The sequence below is a fragment of the Salvia splendens genome, chromosome 5, assembly GCF_004379255.2.
Source record: "Salvia splendens isolate huo1 chromosome 5, SspV2, whole genome shotgun sequence".
Lineage (NCBI taxonomy): Eukaryota > Viridiplantae > Streptophyta > Magnoliopsida > Lamiales > Lamiaceae > Salvia > Salvia splendens.
Window position 1 is genome coordinate 4,297,181 of NC_056036.1, and position 20,010 is coordinate 4,317,190.

Here is a 20,010-nt window from a genome sequence, read left to right on the forward strand (position 1 = left end):
CCTGCAACCTTTGACACGTTGAGAAGCCCGAGAGAGAGATGGGAACAGAGCAGCAACGACGAGCCCTCAATTTAGAGTACGAACAACAACCGCGGGAGAGAAAGATGCAGTGCTGATCATTATGAATTCAGAGAAAAAGAGAGGATGTGAGGCAGCGGCAGAACGGGATCCACTCCGGGCTGAACCGATGTGGAGCTGCGAGCTGAGGAAGGGAGATGGCGATGTGTGACGGCAGAAAGAGAGAAAGGGGAGGCGAATAAGGGACAGCAGCGGCGCTCTCCGTGAACAGCTGAGGCTGGATAAACCGAGCAGACAGCTCGGGAGATGACAGCAGCAGCGTATGGCGGACAGCGGCTGCTCGGTGATGACGAAAGCCGAGCTGGAGCGACGAAGATAGATAAGAGACCGAGAGGCCGAGGGAATCATCAGCCTTGGTAGGCTTGAACGACGGAGACGGTGGGTGAGAAGGCAAATGGAATCGGATGATAGAAGAAGGAACTGGACTTTATTTCAAATGTCAATTTTTGGAATTGACGTAATGAGAAAAAAAGAGATAAGTATGGCCCTTTTACTATTTAATAGTATATTTGTCCATAAGATATGATTTCAAGCAATATTGATAAATAGTAGTATGGGATGGAGTTATATTTACAGATGTCAATGAGTTAATTAGGAGACGTAGGCCGCCTGTTTTTTTTGAGTTGGACTGGAATTTGAATACAAGGATGACGAGAGCTCGGACGGAGTCAATACAAAGATGAATAGAATGTGCTAATATCACAGATATTTTAGAAATTCCTAAGAGAGACTGAAGGGTAAGATTTACACATGTATGCATAGTTGAAATTAAATTATTTTCCTACGGTCTAATTTTTGCATATCATGTTCTTTTAAAAAGGGATGATTTTTGCATTCTATTTGAGAACGGAGCTGATTGACAAGTGAAGGATTTAAGAGAACGAGGTGGGCTTTCTTTTTAAATAAGGACTATGTCTTAAGTATATTTATTCTTGCGAAATATGTTTGTCATGCCATATTTTTGTGTTGCTATGGGACCTATCTGAAGTGGCTTTTGCCATGTATGGTTAATCGAATTCGGGTCTGACTAGGGAGTGAGTCCCTACTCAGGCTAGTGTACACCCCGTAGATCGTGCGCTATCTCTTTGAGTTGGCCGGTCTAGTGGCTTGGAATGTGGCCACATTCCTTGTCATGTATGTTCAGATATGGTACGGTGATGTTGATGATGTTGAGGCTGATGTTGATGATGATGTTGGTGAAATGTTTTAGTGACTCGGGCCCTTTCAAAGTTAAAACCCCGAGGTCGCTCGTTAATGGCATGATAAATATTTTTATTGAAAATGTTTTCGGCATGAGTCCACTGAGTGCATCAAGTACTCAGCCCTGCATATCTTTTTAAAAATGTGCAGGTTGAGCTGTGACGAGCGCGGTGGGTGTTGAGCAGAGCTGGTGAAGATTTGTGTTTGCTTTTAAATGTTCCGAATATATTGTGTCTTCATACATAATATTATTCTTCTCTCGAAATGCTTCCGCTGAATGTTGTTTCTTTTGAGTTTATGTATTGTTGAGATATAATCCCTTTGAGTTGTCAATTGTTGAGATGATACTCTGATTTTTATTCGAGCTATTCCCATTTGTTTCGGACTATGGTCGAGTTATGTTGTTTTCCCCTTTCTTCCCCGCTTCTTCAACCCTCCCCTAGTCGCGATCAACCGTGTTTTCTATCCTTAGAAAATGCGGGCGTGACAAACTGATTCCTCTACCACAAAACCTTGGCAGAATTCAAAACTTGACGAAGAAGGATAACAAAAAAGCTACTACAACCATGGTCAACACTAGAGCCTCTGGATCCGCACCTCGTGACGGAAAAGGTTAGTACGATGTTGTAACCCATGACTTAAAGTTGACAAAATCAGGCCGATTTGTAATTTAAATCTGTTGTTCACGTAGTGTATGAGAGAACATCCGCGAAGACAAAGCTACAAAAGATCCCAAAGGCTCCGAGAGGTAATACAATTGAATCATGCAAAAACAATTATTAAAAAAATAGATATGCTTTTGGGTCATACTAAACAATTATATATGTCATATCAGAATATGAGTGTATTAGGTCATATATGTAACAGTTTTGTGTCATGTTTACAAACTGTTATTGTTTCTATAGGTTGCATTCAATTTGGAATCACCTAAAATAAATGTATGGTCATTGATTAGCATTGGAATAGTTTTATGGGTTATGTAGTAGCAATATATGAATTAGGTCATGTTTATATCACTTCTATGTCATAAGTGAAATATATGAATTAGGTCATGTTTGTATCACTTTTATGTCATAAGTGACTGCAATGTTTATTTTCTCAGATGGAAGTCAACATGGGTGAGAGAAGGCCATTGGAATTGTGGACTATCGACTAGATATAAGGGTGCGCTTAAGTATTTAAGAGCTAAAAAGTATTGTGTTGAAGTTGGCCGAAAATAATCACAGCTCCCTTTTCAATAAAACATCGACATCCAAACATTATGCAACGGACAACAAGAAAATGATGATCGACGTTGAAAAGATGATAGCAAGCTACAGAGCTTCTGTAGTGGCCATGTCATAAATTTTGGATTTAAAGTATGTTTTATTGATATAATTATGTGTGTATTTAACATATGGGTTTTCAAATATTTTATTTCATCAATGGGTGATACTTTAAAATGGCTTTGGATTTTATTGTTTCTGCAAATTAGACTTTAATATGAATTATTTTTCTGACTCTATGACCAAGGTAAAAATATAATGGTTGTTTGATCTCTTCTGAAAAGTAAAAACAAAGTATAAGATGACTCTATGTCATACTTCGTACATGTTAGAGTCATTTTGAGCAAAAAAGATAAAAATAAAATCATTAATTTGTTGTGGGAATTTTGTACAATAACCAAGCTAACTTGTGAGAAAAAATTGATTATGTAAATTAGCAGTTCATGTCATAATATATGCATGTACGAGTCATAATAAGCATAATTAGGCAAAAAACTAATAGTATATGAGAATTCATACATTGGGTCATAATAAATTAATATTTGGGTCATAGCATCGTATGCTTAATTTGTGTCATAATAAATGAATATTTGGGTCATAGCATCATATACTACACCACAATAACTACATCGACAGAGAATTTTTGCATATCTTCAAATGTTAAGACTTAGCAGAACTACAGTAAATGGAATAGGGTATGAAAATTCGACGAAAGATTAAAGGAGAAGAAATTATGGGCTGATAACCTACGCTAAAGAGCAGTTAGTGGAGAGAAGTTAGTGGAGAGATGAAGGAGCACAATCATAGGAAATACTATAACTAACGACAATATGCAATTTACTTAATTAACCTTTTTAGATTATAAGTAATTAAAATAATAATATCTTCCTAATAAATCTAGCCGTTAATTAATGTAATCTAAAGATTAGATTGTCTAATCCAATGAACAAAAACCCGTCTGCAATTCTTGGTTTAACACCATTTTTGTTTTGATCAAATACCTATATATATATATATATATATATATAGGATTTTGATCAATACAAAAATCAATCCTAATACCAAACATAAGCTAATTATTGTCCATGAGATTTGCCGTTATTTTAATCTTAGGACAAGATCTGAAGGCTGTCCTATTTTCATTTCTTTCTCATTTTTAAATAAAAATAATCGTATAAGGCTAGTATGGAACTTATACATTTGTGTTGTTATGGAATCTCCATTAATCATGCAGTATGATTACTCCATGATCATCTCTTTCTCTCACTTCATATCTGCGTGAAATTTCTAACCACGATTCACTCCTTCACTTTTATTTCTTCAGCTGATTCCATATTCTCGAATCATTCTGTCAAGTTATTCATCCTCTTCTTCAGCGATTTTTTCACCTTCTTCCATAAATATGAATATTTTTTAACTCTCGATCTCAGAATGTGTGTTCATCATCTTCAGCGATTGCTTCATAATCCTTTTTAATTTCTCTACCAGATTGCCGTTTTACATCTCCTCCTTCATCACTTCATTGTAAGATTTGTATTCACCTAAAATCTTAATTTTAGGAATTATCATCCAGAGGTTGAAATATTCTTATATATCCCGTTTCATAGCTTCTCTCTCTTTTGTTGATTTTTTTATCATTTGATCTATGATTGTGAATGCATAAATTGTTTGCAGATTTGTTTATATCGAGCCTCACATTAATGGAAATTGGATCACCCCCACCGCCGAACTGTGACAATCATTCTTCATCTGATGAAAGTGTGGATAATACAAATTGTGGAGGTTAAATATATTGATTTGTTTTAATTTCATTTTTGTTTCTTGATTATGCCATAAGTTTTATATTTTATTTTTATGTTATGACTTTAATATACCGTAGTTATGCTCTTCGTTGTATGCAATCTGTCTTCATGTTTAACTGGTTGCATATATTTTTATGCATACATTCGCTGCATTTTTTCACATAACGGATTTCACATCTCCCTTTCGTTATTATGCTATGTTCTTATGCTCTATTTTTGTTTATTTCAGATTTACATACCCCTGATTGCCCTAACGAAGTGAAACCCTTTGTTGGTCGTAACTTTCCCACATTGGAGAAGGCAATTCAGTTTTATGAAAATTATGGTCGACATGTTGGTTTTGATACCCTCAAGTGCGGGTCTAAAAATATTGGTCAACTCACCATATGGTTTTATATGGCGTGTAGTAGAGAAGGTGAAAAAAGAGTGCAAGACAAGCAAGCTAGACGCGAACGTAAATCCAAGAAATGCGGCTGTAAAGCTAGGGTTGCCTTCAAGTTTGACTCCGACAGAGGCTACATAATCAAGAATTTGAATGAAGAACATAATCATCCTATGGTACTTCCAAACCACCAGAAATTCATGAGACTCAATCGCGTTCTTGACGATGTCCACCAAAAATTTATTACCGATTGTGCTGGTGTCAATATTGGTCCATCACTAACATTTAAATTGTTGACTGAATTGATGGGTGGATATGAGTCAGTCGGGTGTACTGTATTGGACGTTCTCAATTACACCCGAGACATTAGGAGATATGCTGAAGGGCATGATGCTCAGATGATATTAGATGAGCTAAGGAAAGAAGGAAAGTTGTGATACCTTCGCGTATGAATATAAGGTCGATTCTAGTGATAGAATGTCACATTTATTCTGGTGTGATCCGCTGTCGAAAAAGAATTTTTTGCTATTCGGTGACATTGTTTCATTTGACACTACTTACTCAACCAACAAGTACATGTTGTAAGCTTATTTGTTTTCACATTTAGTTTACATTTCGTGGTATGACATTCATTGTTTTCGTACTTGCCTATTGTTTGATATTCTATCTTGTCAAACTCCAGCTCCCATGCCTGATTTTAGAAAGACTATTTTTATGCAGGTAATCTATGATATTTGCTCCGTTCACTGGTAAGGACAATCATGGAAGAGCTATGACATTTGGTGCCGGTCAACTTTGTAGTGAGAGTGCAGACTCTTTCTCCTGGCTATTCCAGTAGTTTGTGAAGTGCATGGGTGTAGCTCCGAAATTGATCATTACTGACCAAGACCTGGGAATGAAGGTTGCTGTCGAGGAGGTCCTTGTGAACACACGTCATAGATGGTGTATGTGGCACATCATGGCAAAAGTGTATTAGACTGACATGTATTTATACTTTTTCTTATAATGACTCGTATATGTTATCAGTATGACATGTATTCAGTCTTTTTCTTATACCGACTCTTATTTATCATCAGAATGCCCTGACTTCTTATAATGACTCGTTTATGTTTCAGAATGACATGTATTCAATGTTATTCTTAAATCTTATTATGTCAAAGTGTCAAACATTATGTCCAATATTTACCACTTCGAATAACCCATACTACATTGTCGCAACACATCTGCATTGTAAAGACAGGACTTAAAAATCAATTCAAAAGCAAACCAAGTTCTCGTAAATTACATAGCCCAAGATGTGAGACATAAAATCCAATGACATATCCCAACAACAAACCTATGAGATACGTGGAAATTCTAGAATCTGAAATTTCAAAACAAATAAAAAATGTCGATGTAGCCGTCTATGAATCTAAAATTCTAAGACAAATCCAAAACTGAAGCTTTGTAGTCCGCAATCATCTTCTCAACATCTATCTTCATTGTCTTGTTGTCATTTGCGTAATGTATGGATGCCGTTGTTTTATTAAAAAATGAACTATGATTATTATCGGCCAACATCAACGCACAACAGGTTGAGCAGCCAATACTTAAAAATGATTTTGTATCATCCAGGTTTTTATTCATTCCAATAGCGTCATGATCGATGATATTAGCTTCTTTATTAGTATCGTGTGCTTGGTACATTCCAATATTATTTCTAGTCTGATCCTGCGATGACATCATATTTTGCTAGTAAAAAAATCTGACACATATCTTACATCATATTAGAACATCAAATATGTCTTGACGATAGTATTTTCCAAAACAAAATATTAACAGGCATTAAAGGTCATACAACAACATCGTTTAGGTCATAATATTACCACAAATAATACTAACAGACATTAAAGGTCATACATCGGCATCGTTTAGGTCATAATATTACCAGACATAATACTAACAGACATTAAAGGTCATACATCGGCATCGTTTAGGTCATAATATTACCAGACATAATACTAACAGACATTAAAGGTCATACAACAGCATCGTTTAGATCATAATATTACCAGACATACTACTAACAGACATTAAAGGTCATACAACAGCATTGTTTAGGTCATGTTTTCCAAAACTAAATCTATTACCTTCACCAAAAATAGAAACAAATCAACGTCATATAATAGCAACATATAAGTCAAAATATAATAGCAACTTACATTACTTTCTCCAAAAGAGAACCCAGTGTCAAATGTTGGCCCAACCTCGGCCAGCTTCTTCAGTACATTGATAGGTTAAAACAAAACTAAAGAGCAAATATAGTGGAGAATAAAAGATAACGGCTACACAATCAGTTGGATTAGATTAGTCATGTGTCATGGTTAAATGCCACACATGTCATTCGATGGGACCTTTTATGTCAACATAATATAATAGAATCAAACAAATGCCCAATCTGTAAACCATCTTATTTTGATCGTATACTAGCATATTGGTTTTTTCTTGATGGACTACAGTGCAACTAGCAAATACAGTTGCATACTAAGTTGCCAATTATGTCATTGCAGAGCACAGTATTCATTAAGAATGTTATACCTTTGTCCTTGTTCAGATTGTCAGCAGAAGCATTACTGTCAGCTGTTGACGAGTTAGGTTTGATAACATTGCGTCCCTCAACATTGCTCTTTAAAGGTGGCTTTCGATGCATAACAGCTTTGAACAATAATAAGAATTAAAAAAAAATTAGGGGATGCTCTGTCTTATCATCACTCCACAGTATAATTCAACATGATATACGCAGAAAGTATTTCTTCTCATTTGTATGTAATTTGGAATGTTCTAATTTAACAACACCAGCTTCCTCCAAACAACTAATGACCCACAATTTCAATCAATTCCACACTTCCAACAATTCAATTGCATCATGACTGGTTTGTATCCGCATTGGCTTAAAGCATGCAATTTGTAGACATAAGGGTTCAACAATATGAACCAAATAAAACCTTTTGCGGGCTCCGTTTTTGCTTCGGTCTTCCTTTTTGCTGTAGACCTTTCGTAAACTAGTATAAATCGTGGCAACCAGAAATCAGTTTTCAGCATTGTACCGATTCTGGAAAAAGAAAACACCCAAACAACATCATTACTCACCTTCCCCCTCTTTGTTTGATGTTGCAGACCCCCGAGTTTCAACCATTGTTGCTGACGATGTCCCGATTCAAATCGTCGGAGAGTAGCGTTGGTGAATCGTTGGAGAATAGCGTTGGCGAAGTAGGGTTTAGTGTCACGGAGATGGAGATGAATCGTCCGTCAAAAGCTTCTGTCTATAGGCGGGAATACGGAGAGTTTTTGGAAAGTGTGTCTAATTAAATCCCGTTAATTGATCATAATTAATGCAATCCAGTTGTTCAAATGACTCGTTTAGTGTTAGTACCCAAAATACCCTTATAATGACCGAAATCTTTTTAATTATGACACAAAATTGTTTACAATAAGAATCAATCATATCTGTTATTTACTACATCCAATGGCAGGAAATTGTCCTAGGTTTTTGTACTAAGAGGTGTTTTTGAATGGATTAAGACTCTATATATATATATATATATATATATATATATACCTGAGGCTGAGGCTAGGGAGGGGCCCTGCAAATTTGGGGGCCCAGGGCGGCCGCTCCACTTGCCCCCCCTCAGGTCCGGCCCTGCTCCACAGCAGCTCCGTTCACGCACCACCATCTCCTCCGGTGGGAAGTGATGGAATAATAGTTATAGACAAAGACTCATCTTCTTGAGTAGAGTTTTTTATTAGCATATTTTTCATTTTCTATTTCAATAATTATGTTGGGATTACCTATTTCTTTATCTCATAGTATATCATTTTACTAGTGTGATGTCACGTGTATAGCGAAATCGAGCCTACAGCTCATACTATACATGTGATATACACGAAAATGGAATACCGAGACGAGAAGAGTTAGAGTAGAATGTTTCGATTATGTTTTTTCATTATTTTATTTTTTATATATTCTCCTTAATGGGAGCAGCCATTCAAGTTAGGTTGTTGGATATTCTTTTTGTCTTGCTTCAATTTGTACAGATATTCTAAATAAATAAATTTGTTATCCTTTTTAATATTATGTCGCCTCAATTGGAGAATTAATTTTTAATGCAAAATTGGACTTTGGCTGCATTTATTTCAAATAAATAAATCAAATCTGAACTAGCAAGACAAAAGTGGGGGTTTTTGAAGCAGTCAGGTCAATTATGTGTAACTTTGAATAGTAGGTCAAATTAACTCATAAACTATCAGCACATTCTCAGTTAAACAAATGATTTCATGACGTAGGAAATGAGAAATTAGCATTTAATTGACTACAGAAATTTATTTAATAGAGGAAATTCCAAGCCAATCAGATTTAATTGACTAGGTAGTCAAGTTTCATGTTGGTGGATCATATTATTAGGGATAATTTATTTCAAAGATTTTTTAATGTAGAATTTTCTTGTACTCCATATTCTTTCTGACGTGTATATGAGCAATCTTCTAACTTAAGGATTAATATCTGCTAATTATGTTGCTAATAAGTTAATTAATACACGCCCCCCACTATAATCCCTTGTTAGAGGATAACCAATTTTACTAAGTTAATACATATGCCACGCCGATTTTGACAACTGCATACGACTTTCATAGTTTCACTCAGGGATGTCAGTGCAGCCCGCAACCCGTGGATTGACCCGAATACCTCGCCAAATTTATAGGGTTATGACTGAAAATTTCTAGCCCGATAAAATTAAAACTCGATTAGCCCGCACCTAATTAACCCGCAACCCGTTAAGGCCAGACCCGAAAATCCGATAAAATTTCTATTATTCTATTTTTTTACTCTTAATTCGACACTTCATTGATTAAATTTATAATATAGATAACTAAAAAAATATCTTTCAATTTTATATTAAATATACAAATTACATATTAAATTTTTATTAATATAATAATTAATAAATAAATTATAAACTTCAAATTTACTAAAAAAATATTTAATTTTCTAAAACATGCTTTGAAATTTCACGAAATATCTCAAATATTAGTATTTGATCATGTTTATGATTGAGTTTAAACATATATCTCAAATTTATCATAATTAAATATTTTACATTTTATGAACATAACTAATTTTCATCATTATTTATAGGATTGATCGCATGTTAATCTTATCGATAGCAACCCGATTAATCCGCTGGGCTAGCCCGAAACACGAGCTTCCAGGGCCAGGGTTGAACTTTTATAACCCGAAAGAAATCACAACCCGATTAACCCGCACCCGATTGACCTGTAACCCGAATAGGGTTGGCTCAAAACCCGAAGGGCCGACCCAATTGACATCCCTAGTTTCACTCTTTGGAAAACTATCTCTATTATTATTCAAAGTTCAAACATCAACATATTTCCTCATTTCTCTACTAAAAGTTAAACACAAAAAACAGGACCTAATTTACAAAATTCTCCCCAAAAAATCTCTCTCATATTCCAACATCACGAGATCAAAACACGATTTGTAAAGAGACCGATGGAAGAGTTTCAAAAAGTGCTAAAATTGAGACCAACATTATTCAGGAACCTCAACATTTGAGAAAAAGAAAAAGGCAGAAAAAAAAAACCTTTACAAGATGTAATCTTTAGCATAAAGGTGACAACCTCAACTTCAAATCTAAAAATCATAACTTCTTTTTTTCCCCTTGAACAAATTATTTCGTAGTACAAGCTGAGTTTTAGGCCTATTTCAAGCTTTTCAAGGTCGATTTGAAGGTCTGAATACTGTGTAGCCATTGATGCCAGCACTGAGGTTCTGATACTCTGGTAAATGATAGGAATAGCCATCACTGTCCGTGTTCCTCAACAACTGTGGATCCGAACCCGACATCTGCCACTGGCTCGCCATGTAACCATCAGCCTGTCCATTTGCATAAGGCCGAGAACTACCCGGTGGGACCATATCCCTGAGTGTGTCGTAACTTCTCCCGGGCGTGCCATAACTATGTTGGTACCCGTCGTCGTGATAACTTCTTGTTCTGTCAAATCTGCACGCGCTTGCTGACGGACCAGCCCCACCTGACATGTTGGGGTCGCCAGGGAAGGTATACTGTCTGTTGATGTGATGGGGCGCGCTGCTGAACATTTGATAGTCAGAGTTCATTCTGGACGACATTCCAACTCCGTGACCGTCATCAAGCAAGTCGTTGATGATGTCGAGGTGTGGGAACTCATCAGGAAGAACATGGTTGCTTAGGCGGCCCGACGTGCAGGCTGGGTACTCAGATGGGAGTTGGTCCTGAGATCTGCTATTAATTGTACCATTCAATTCAAGACCATGAAGCTCACTCGCCAGGGAATTATGATCACGATGTAGATTTCTGTTACCATCCACTCCCCTCTGAGGGCGATCCATCCACATAGTCCCATTCTGCAACATATTATCATGATTATTCAACATCCCAAATGAGAGGCTCGGCTTTGTCGGATTAGTATCGATTCTATCGGAGCTGTGGGAGGGAAGCAGTGGCGCCGATACAAGAGTGGGTGCTTGTGAGTAAGAATGTGATGTATTTACCACTGAACTGGCAGAATGATTATGAGAATAGGTAGATGAACTTCCAGCACTAGGACCACCCATCATAGCATTTCGATAGGACTGAGGAACATAATTCTGTGATCCATATGCAGTACTTTCGGGGCCCAGTCGACCAGCAGCACTAACTGATCGCGCCAGCACTGGTGCTGTTTGCACCATCGAAACCAAGGAAACTGTAGGCCTGGGACCAGCTACTAGAGGGGCACTCAAGGGTCTTGACATAACGGGTATCGGCGGAATGGAGGGCTTGTCGGACGTGACAGGCAATTCATGTGAGGAAAGCTTTTCAGTTCCAACGGGTTTCTGATTTCCAGAGGGTTTCTCGGCAGGTTTTGAGGCTGCAGGCTTCTGCTGGGCAGTTTCAATCACTTCCTGTGTCAGAATCTTCTCATTCACAGTGTGCCTTTGATATCCAGCAGGCTTGTCAGTAGGTCTTAAGGTAGCAAACTTTTGAGATACAGGTTTTGATATGGGAGTATTTTCAGATGAATTCACTGAAAGTACAGGGTTAACAGCTTGTTTAGGACTATTTGAGGATGTTTTCTTGACCAGGACTTGACTAACTGAAGCATTGCTCCTTGTATCCACCTTCACTGGAGCAGCTAGTAGTGTTCCATTTGAAGGGCTCTTGGGCGAGGAAGTTACACGCGCACCATTATCCCCAGGTGCTTCAACTTCAACGTCATCTTTAGTCTTCGAAATGTTATGCAGGGAACCAGTTTCTTCAACCTAAAACAAACAAAACCAAAAGAAAAATAAATTTAAAAAAGTGGAAGAGTACAACAACTGAGCAAGCCCCCTGACGCTAACAATTTTCCGAGTAACTGAAAATCACTTATTAGAGGGTAAAATTGACACGTCAATCACCTGACTGAAGCATGATGGTCCAGAAGTGTTGAAGCATGGAGATATGCGTGTAAGGGAGCTAGAGGCATGTAATAATGCACAGTAATATATTTCAAAACCAATTATCTACTCGCTTAGATAGAGCAGAGAGCTGGCTCTAGTAAAGCATGATCAAGCACGGATTTTAAATCAAGATGGAAATGTGATCAACAAGATTCCAGTTTAAGCTCCAAATTTGCTTTAAACTTCACTTATATGTAACACTGTAATGTAAGAAATGCACCTTTTTCCCTGCTTTCTGCACATTCCCATTTCTCACCTTCTCCTGCAAAGACTGGCCAGCAGCCTGAGATGGCTGTTCAGCACCATTCGGAACTCGAGATGTGTCATTTGGGTTCCTTGCATTTTGAACAGCTTCAAATGGTTGCCTAGGTTCTTCATTAACCCACTCACATGTGCCAGAAGTCTTCTTGCTATGGTTGTTCCTCCCTCTGGAAATTAAAATTGGAAGATGTAGCATCTACCACAATGTAAAACAGTAAATACAGAAAACCAAGTAGGCAGAACTATTTACCTGCTAGGAGATTTTATGTTTTTATCATATGAATTGCCTTTCTGTGGCCCACTTCTAACAGAAAGCACAGAGTCAGAGGAACAATTTGAAGAGCTATCATCTACAGCAGATAGAGGTCTTCCTTCTGTGCCATTCTGCTCAGTAGGAAGACCTCTAATCACACTGCCCGGCGCTCCTGTGGGGGGGTACACTTCAGAAGTATTTGTATCCGATTTGACAGGACTGACATCTCTATCGTCAGAATCAGGTAGGAGTATTTCGGGAACACCATCTACAGAATCAGATGCATCAGATGCATCTTCAACTGCGTCAGGTTTTTCAAGTACAGTTTCTGGCTCAGCAGCTATTTCTATTCTTTCAGCTGAAGAACTATCTTGCTCAATCATGTCATGGACAGTGCAGCCTGGTTTGTCATCCTTCACTTTATCCTTCCCTTTTCGGTTATTCTTTTTCTGTTTTGCCTGAAAATGTGTTGAAGACACCCCATGTATGTTATAGTTCCTAACACCATTCTTAAGTTAAAATAACTTCACAAGATCCCTACAATCCCTTATCATCTACCACCAGCTATAGCAAAAACAAGAACCAAAAGAAAGTTTTCTTATATTTCAGAGGGGAAACAGAAACGGGCAGAAATGAAAGTCAAGAAGTATCATGTAAACACAATTAACCAAAAATGTGAATACAAGTGAACGTGGCATGTAGATAAGCAAAGTCTTAGAGAGGCACATTATGAAGATATATCACCATTTTTCAATTGTCAACATAGCGTATCTAACATTCAAAGTTTTCAACAAAACTACAATCACCCCATACGCATGCATTTTGCCCTGAATATCCCTGAAAGGGGACTTCCTCAATATCACCATGTAAAAATAAGTGTCTAAGTTTTAACAAACCTGTTTCTTTTTAGACTTTTTTTCCTTATCAACTCCTCGCCTGGATTTTTCCTCCTCTTCACGGATGAGTTCTTCTTGCTTCTTGAGGGCAACGGCCTCTTGGTATGCCACCTCAATTTTACTATTATAGCAACAAGAAGAGCAAACAATTATCAAATGAAATAACAATATTGCTTAATCACAAACACAAACGAACCATTTGGCAAGTTTTAAGTAATGAATGAAATAGCAAACAATCTAATTTGGCAAAAAAAAGTAAAAATTAGCAGAAAAATGGTGAACGCTTTCAACTTGGTGCAGAAAAGTTCCTTATGGTAAAGTACCTAGGTAAAAATATTCAATATTTTTCCTCTCCCTCATTCTTCTTATAAAGAAGAGCATGGATATGTACAATTCAAAGACCACCATTAATATGAACAAAACCACAGCTTCACTCAAGTCAAGTAGTTCTGTAGTTGACAATATAAAATTATTGTGTGCTAAAATCTATTACTCCCTCCGTCCCATTAAATATGCAACATTTGCTTTTCGGCACGGGATTTTATGTAGTGCTGTTTTGTGAGTTAATGAAGACAGAGTAAAGTAAGAGAGAAGAAAAAGTAGAGAGACTATTGCTTCCATTTTTAGAAACGTTTCATTTTTAATGGGACAAACCAAAAAGGAAGACGTTTCATTTCTAATGGGACAGAGGGAGTATAATATAGGCTATATAGCATCAACAAAATATCAGATATTTTGAGAGCCATAAGCGCCTAATCTTATGAATGAGTGCATAATCAAAAAACGATTACCTGTATATGTGGGCCAATACAAATATCTCAATAGTTCGTCTACCCAATTCAGTAAGTCTCCTCTCGTCACGTTCAATAGAATCTTTGTTGACCTCCTCTCCTACAGTCCCATCCTATTAACAAAAGAATCACAAATCAGAATATGACAATAAATGTATTAACAAAACCACTCAGAATAGTGGCAGTGCTCATTCAAGCAACTCGCCAAAACAAATTAACAAATGGCTACAGATCGGGAAAAACACAGATAGTTGGACAGCAAAAACCAAACCTTAGTACGATTTTGGGGACCCTTCTCATCCTTTGGAGGCAAAGGTTCCATAGCTGCCCGCTCTAGCAGTAGCAATACATCATCCACCAAAATGAACGTATCTTTCTCAATGCCAACTATAGGAACTGGTAATTCTTCTGCCTCTAAATACTTGCCCTTACTCTTTTTACCTTTATTCTGGCCTTCAAGGGCTTTCAAACCACTATACAAAGAATCCATGACAAGAGTGGATGTCACCTCCTTTTCTATGAAAAATTGTTTCACAACTACTTTTAGAATGGACTCTGACTTCTCTCGGGACATACGGCGGCGGGAACTTTGGTCAATACCCAACCAGAAAGCACAGAAACTGAAAAATTAATTGAACGATGTAAATATTTAGTTGGCATAGCACCACTGAAAGTGATCATGTGAACAGCATAGCTTAAATAAATCATCAGGTTAAGAAAAAAACATGATATGTCAGTTTTAGAAAATTTTATTGCAATTGAAGCTTTCATCCACTCTAGGGGAAATATTAAAGGGGGGAATACATGGAATTTTCTTTTGATCGTAATACAGTAGTTCTACATCAATGTCCTTTAGGTGATCTCTCCCTATAGAAGAAGCTAAGGATATCCAGTTGTTCTCAACAGAGAAATTTTCATTTGCGTATGAGGATAGTTGTCATGCACAGAGGACAATGATATTGGGTGAATACACCTTTCAAACATCTACTTCAAAGAATGAATGCAACAGTTTTAAGAATCTGCAAGCGTCCGACAAATGACAATATATTGAGCCCAATTTGATGAAAATAACACTCCATCTGTCCAGAAAATAGTTAAACCTATACTTTCAGCATTACTAGATAAACTCTACTCAACAAGGAAGGGGATATAAGAAGCACATCCTAGTATGGCATGGGTTTTAATGAAATTTAGGTAGTGTTTTGTGAGTGGAAAATGGCCCCACTGTGTTGTTCTATATGTTAGTTGAAGTAGATAATAGGTGTGCAAAATGTGCAAAATGAGGGTAGATACAAAAGATAGGTTTCCAAAGAAGGAAAGTTAGAAAGTGTGCAATATTTTGTGCCACCCCCAAAATGGCAAAGTGTACACACACAAGACAAATTTAAGTTACCAGCAATGTCTCTACAAATATACAATTCCATACAGAATGATCAATAAATTATGCAAAGTACTGCTCCTGAACTAAAAGTCTAAAAGGAAGCTTATTTAAGAACATTTAAATACTCCATATTCCTGAAAAAAGAAGATAGTGGAGAAAAATAGCGTCAAAAACATGCACACAATACCTAGACCATGTAGCTTTATCCTTTAATAGCTTTCCGAGTTTTTCCCTATGTTCTTCCACAAAACGCCGACAAATCTGTTCGACATTCGTTAAATACACTCTTACAAGTTCCCTCCGATACAGACAGTCAAGGCAACGAAAAGGTCGATCGGCTCTCTCCCTGCAAGCGACATTTAAGGTTTAGAGTGGAAATTATTAACCAAGTCATGCAGACAAGTTTAAGGCCATTCATAGATGCACGCATGAGTTCACGTTTAATTTGAAAGCTTTTTTGAATAATAACAAACTTATCCCCTGGAATTGTTTTGTATAGTATTGATAAAAGGATATCTGGTAATATTTAACTAACAGTTAAACCAAGCAGCAAAGTAGATTAGCTAGCTTGTCTTCAAATATGAAGCAAATCCAACTTAGTATATATAGACATCATAATTTAGCGGAGAATCCAGGCATGCTTGGAATGACATATTTATCTAAGGAAATGCACACATGGATAGTAAGTTACGCATAGTACTATATAATTTTCAACTTAGCCTGGATTGTTGAAGACACTTGTATGCTTGTGCTTTCAGAAAAGCAAAGTTCAAGAGACAGGCATATTACATTCATACAAAGTTTTTAGTCACAGAACATGAACTGATTGGCTTTCAGCTCTCTAATTCTTATTAATCTAAAATCTAAAATGCAATATAGATTGACAGATGGATTATATAAATTATACCTAATAACCTGAACTTGAGCTTTAATTATCAAATTATCAGCATCAATAAATCCATCTAGCACCTTCGATAGCTCCATAAATTTCTTCCATCCCCAGTCATGTTCCTTCTTCCAAAAACGATGTAATGTATCTTCAAGTTTTGATAAAAATGTGTCAATATCAGGGTTATGTGGTTGTGACGAATCAATGATAATAATTGAATAAATACCAGAATATTTGGACTTTTTTGGATCTTTATTCACAACAGCAATTGTGAACTGCGCAAAGTGACTCCACCCTGTTCATAGATGAAACCAAGGCATACAAGTTGCAAATCAACAAAATAATGTACTACCCAAATCACAAATGCAATGTGTCATACCTGGAAGAAGCTTGTCATGATTTGCAACACAAAGAAACAAAGAAAGATGATTGCAGACATCGCAGCCTTGTGGATAAATCAAAATATACCTATCAAGTATCAACCAAGTCACAAAAGTGAACAGGTTCCAAAGTAGACTAATTCATTGTTTCACATATGCATATCACATCACAAGAAGCCCATTCTACTACATGAAATTGACAGAAAATAAGTAGTGTCAGAGGACAAGCATAACAGATCAGTTTGCCAGATTGACATTCCAAAAATGAACAGCAAATTAGGATTAGTGCAAACTAAATGAGTCGATAAATCAAAATATAAGAATATTTATTTAGGACCAAATTGATTCAATGTAATTGCTTGATTTAATATTTGAAGAACGGAAGAGCCTCTGGAAACACATTTAAACTCTCAAAAAGGAGTTCAAAAATTAAAGAAATAAAATAATCACACAACGCACCCAAATATTTAGAATTTTAGATCCCTTTTTACTTTGATACACTGAACTAGACCAGAGAAGGAAGTCTATAGGAGACGCCAATGAAGTTTACTAACATAAATTAATGGTTCGGATGGCACAACGAATTACTATAATTCACATTAAAAAAAATATTTTCTCTCACATTAAAGGTTAAAATCTAACCTGGTTGGAAAATCAGCTTAAATAATAATCTCATAATAACGACTCTGAAGTCAACATGTCAGAAATACAGCTGAATGAGAAACTTTTATGCACTGCAATGGCAGAAGGAAAATTGATAGGAACCATACCATTTGTAGCCTCCAACTTCAAATGCATTGCTACGAAGTTCTCTTTTGTTGATTTGAGAAAATTTCTCAATCTTCCAAGTATACTTTCCGAATAAATCAGATGGCTTTGGTCCTGCAGCATAATGAGCCAAAATAATTGTAGTAATGTTAAGACATTTTATTGAATGAATAAATGATAATGATGATATCAGTACATATAAATCAAAATACAAAATCCAAAGTGAATGCGACATGCCTTTTAGCAAGAGATTTCTCCACACATGGTTGACTTAAACATAGAAACAACAAACATTTCAAAAGCAATAGAAGAAAGATCTGCCACCTTAACTCGGACATAATGCTATCAGTCACTAAATATGTCTATCCCCAGATCCACAATGGTAATCGCCGCATCAAAGTCCAAGAAAGGTTATTTTTGTTGTTCTTTTTTCTCTCTTTTTCTCCACGGGTCGAAATAAGAGTGGATAAAAATATAAATATTGGAATCTCTCTTGTACAAAAAGCTATATAAGCTTTTGGATTCTTCTTCAGTTCTTCCTTACATTTATCATGTAACTTTAGTTTATATATATTTTCTCTGAATGATTCATTAATGGTCTCCTTCAATCCAGAGCTTTTCATTAAATGAATAGGCTTCTGAAGCAGGAAACAATATAGATGATGCCGATAGATATCAAACAGAGTGTGCAATCTTCAACCAATATCCCACATTTGCAATGCATCGGTAACCAAGAGCACAAGACAAATTTGATGAATTCAGGTAGCTGTGAAATCTACAACGGGAAAAAAAGGGCACACCTCCATCATCATCGTCATCACTGTCCCAGTACGGGGGCGAAGTAGATGGACTCCCATTTTCAACCTGCTCTGAAGACCTCCATTCAGCTATTGCTTCCCCAGACTGACATCGTGGCTGCTGTTGCCCAGTTGAAACCCCTTCAAATGATCTTCCAGCTCCAGCCTCACCAGTTGCAACTCCAGTCATTTTCCCACTCCGTAATAACCAGCACACTTTCCTCAAACGTCACCTGCTTCGATATACGTTAAACTCCATTTCAGAACCGATAACAGCTCAAGATAAGATTATATAAACTAGCAAGTCGTCACATGGTGATTATACATGATTGAATACTCATTACAGAAATATGAAATACGGTGACAAATAAAGCTTTTGATAATGCAATCAATCTGACACATCAGAAGTACAATAATCAAAGCAAAATTATACGATTGGCGACACGACAAATTCCAATCCGCAATATCCTTACAAAGTCCAAAAAAACAAAAAAAGCAAATCAGATGATGCAAGTTACAATAAACCCTAATCCCTACAATCCAAACCCGACCAAAAACATTAACCAGAAACGCGAGAATCGTCCAAAAATGTTTTAAACGATATCCATTGTTCACGACCACAGTGGTTTTTACCAATCAAGACAAAATCCAGCAATCCTCGACTTGAAAGTGAGAACCCGATGAGCTCAAAAACCACCTCAGAAACCCATTAGCATCCGGTTATACCCATATCAGTACCCCAAACCCTAATCCAAAATCCCCAAAATGTAAAATAGAAAATGAAATCAGAAAAAAAACAGTAAATTACAGGCGAAAGCGGATAAAATATTTATGTAATTCGGATCGAGCGGCATAAACAGACCTTAATTAAGAAGAACGAAGCTTTGTTCAATAATTATGCGAATGAGTAGTCTATAGCGATTAGGGAGGTCGCATGTAAAAGAAAAAAAAGCAGCAGCTGAATTAGAACAGAAGCGGAGGAAATGAATTTCTACCAATTTTTCTTCCTATCCCACATCCCTCCTATCCCACATCGAAGAGAGGGAGTAAGGGTTGAAGTGGAACACACAATATAAATACGAAGTTTGGGATTGTGGAAAAATTAAAAGGGTCGGTTGGCTAAATATGCCACGCTAGCCCTAGTTCGGTTAGTGCTGTATGGAAATCAAGACATATGGCCGACATCATTTTTGGAAACCGCTAGGGTTGGCTCCTTGGCCGACCCTTCTATTTTAGTTCTTACATTTTATATTAATCAGTTTATTTGATTTAATTTAAATAAATGATATTTTGTTTTCTGATTAGCAATCAAATTTTATTACAGCTAATCATTTTATGCCAGCGTTTA

At 36.7% G+C, this 20,010-nt stretch overlaps 1 protein-coding gene, 1 long non-coding RNA gene and 1 other non-coding gene across 7 annotated transcripts; 2 read left to right on the top strand and 1 right to left on the bottom strand.

Annotated features, from left to right (window-relative positions):
* The first annotated feature begins 1,773 nt into the window (after positions 1-1,773).
* LOC121803519 lies at positions 1,774-2,507 on the top strand. The gene is made up of 3 exons (XR_006051043.1): positions 1,774-1,890; positions 1,970-2,026; positions 2,381-2,507. It is a non-coding gene; the product is annotated as an uncharacterized LOC121803519 (long non-coding RNA).
* A 7,771-nt stretch (positions 2,508-10,278) lies between these two features.
* LOC121804359 (TNF receptor-associated factor homolog 1b-like) lies at positions 10,279-19,767 on the bottom strand. Of its 5 annotated transcripts, none has more exons than XM_042203848.1 (13): positions 19,658-19,767; positions 18,666-18,895; positions 17,868-17,979; positions 17,097-17,185; positions 16,944-17,012; positions 16,736-16,865; positions 16,016-16,174; positions 14,719-15,067; positions 14,448-14,560; positions 13,657-13,777; positions 12,758-13,218; positions 12,467-12,674; positions 10,279-12,066 (listed from the first exon to the last, which is right to left on the bottom strand). In XM_042203848.1, the coding sequence occupies exons 2-13, from the start codon at positions 18,850-18,852 to the stop codon at positions 10,498-10,500; spliced, it is 3,567 nt and encodes a 1,188-aa protein (XP_042059782.1). In that variant the 5' UTR covers positions 18,853-18,895; positions 19,658-19,767; the 3' UTR covers positions 10,279-10,497. The 5 variants fall into 5 exon arrangements, with proteins under 5 accessions (XP_042059782.1, XP_042059784.1, XP_042059779.1 ...); XM_042203850.1 differs by having other exon boundaries at positions 12,503-12,674; positions 19,525-19,748; XM_042203845.1 differs by having other exon boundaries at positions 19,525-19,748.
* On the top strand, positions 19,766-19,891 carry LOC121806049. Its single transcript, XR_006051587.1, has one exon. It is a non-coding gene; the product is annotated as a U11 spliceosomal RNA (small nuclear RNA).
* The last annotated feature ends 119 nt before the right edge of the window (positions 19,892-20,010 follow it).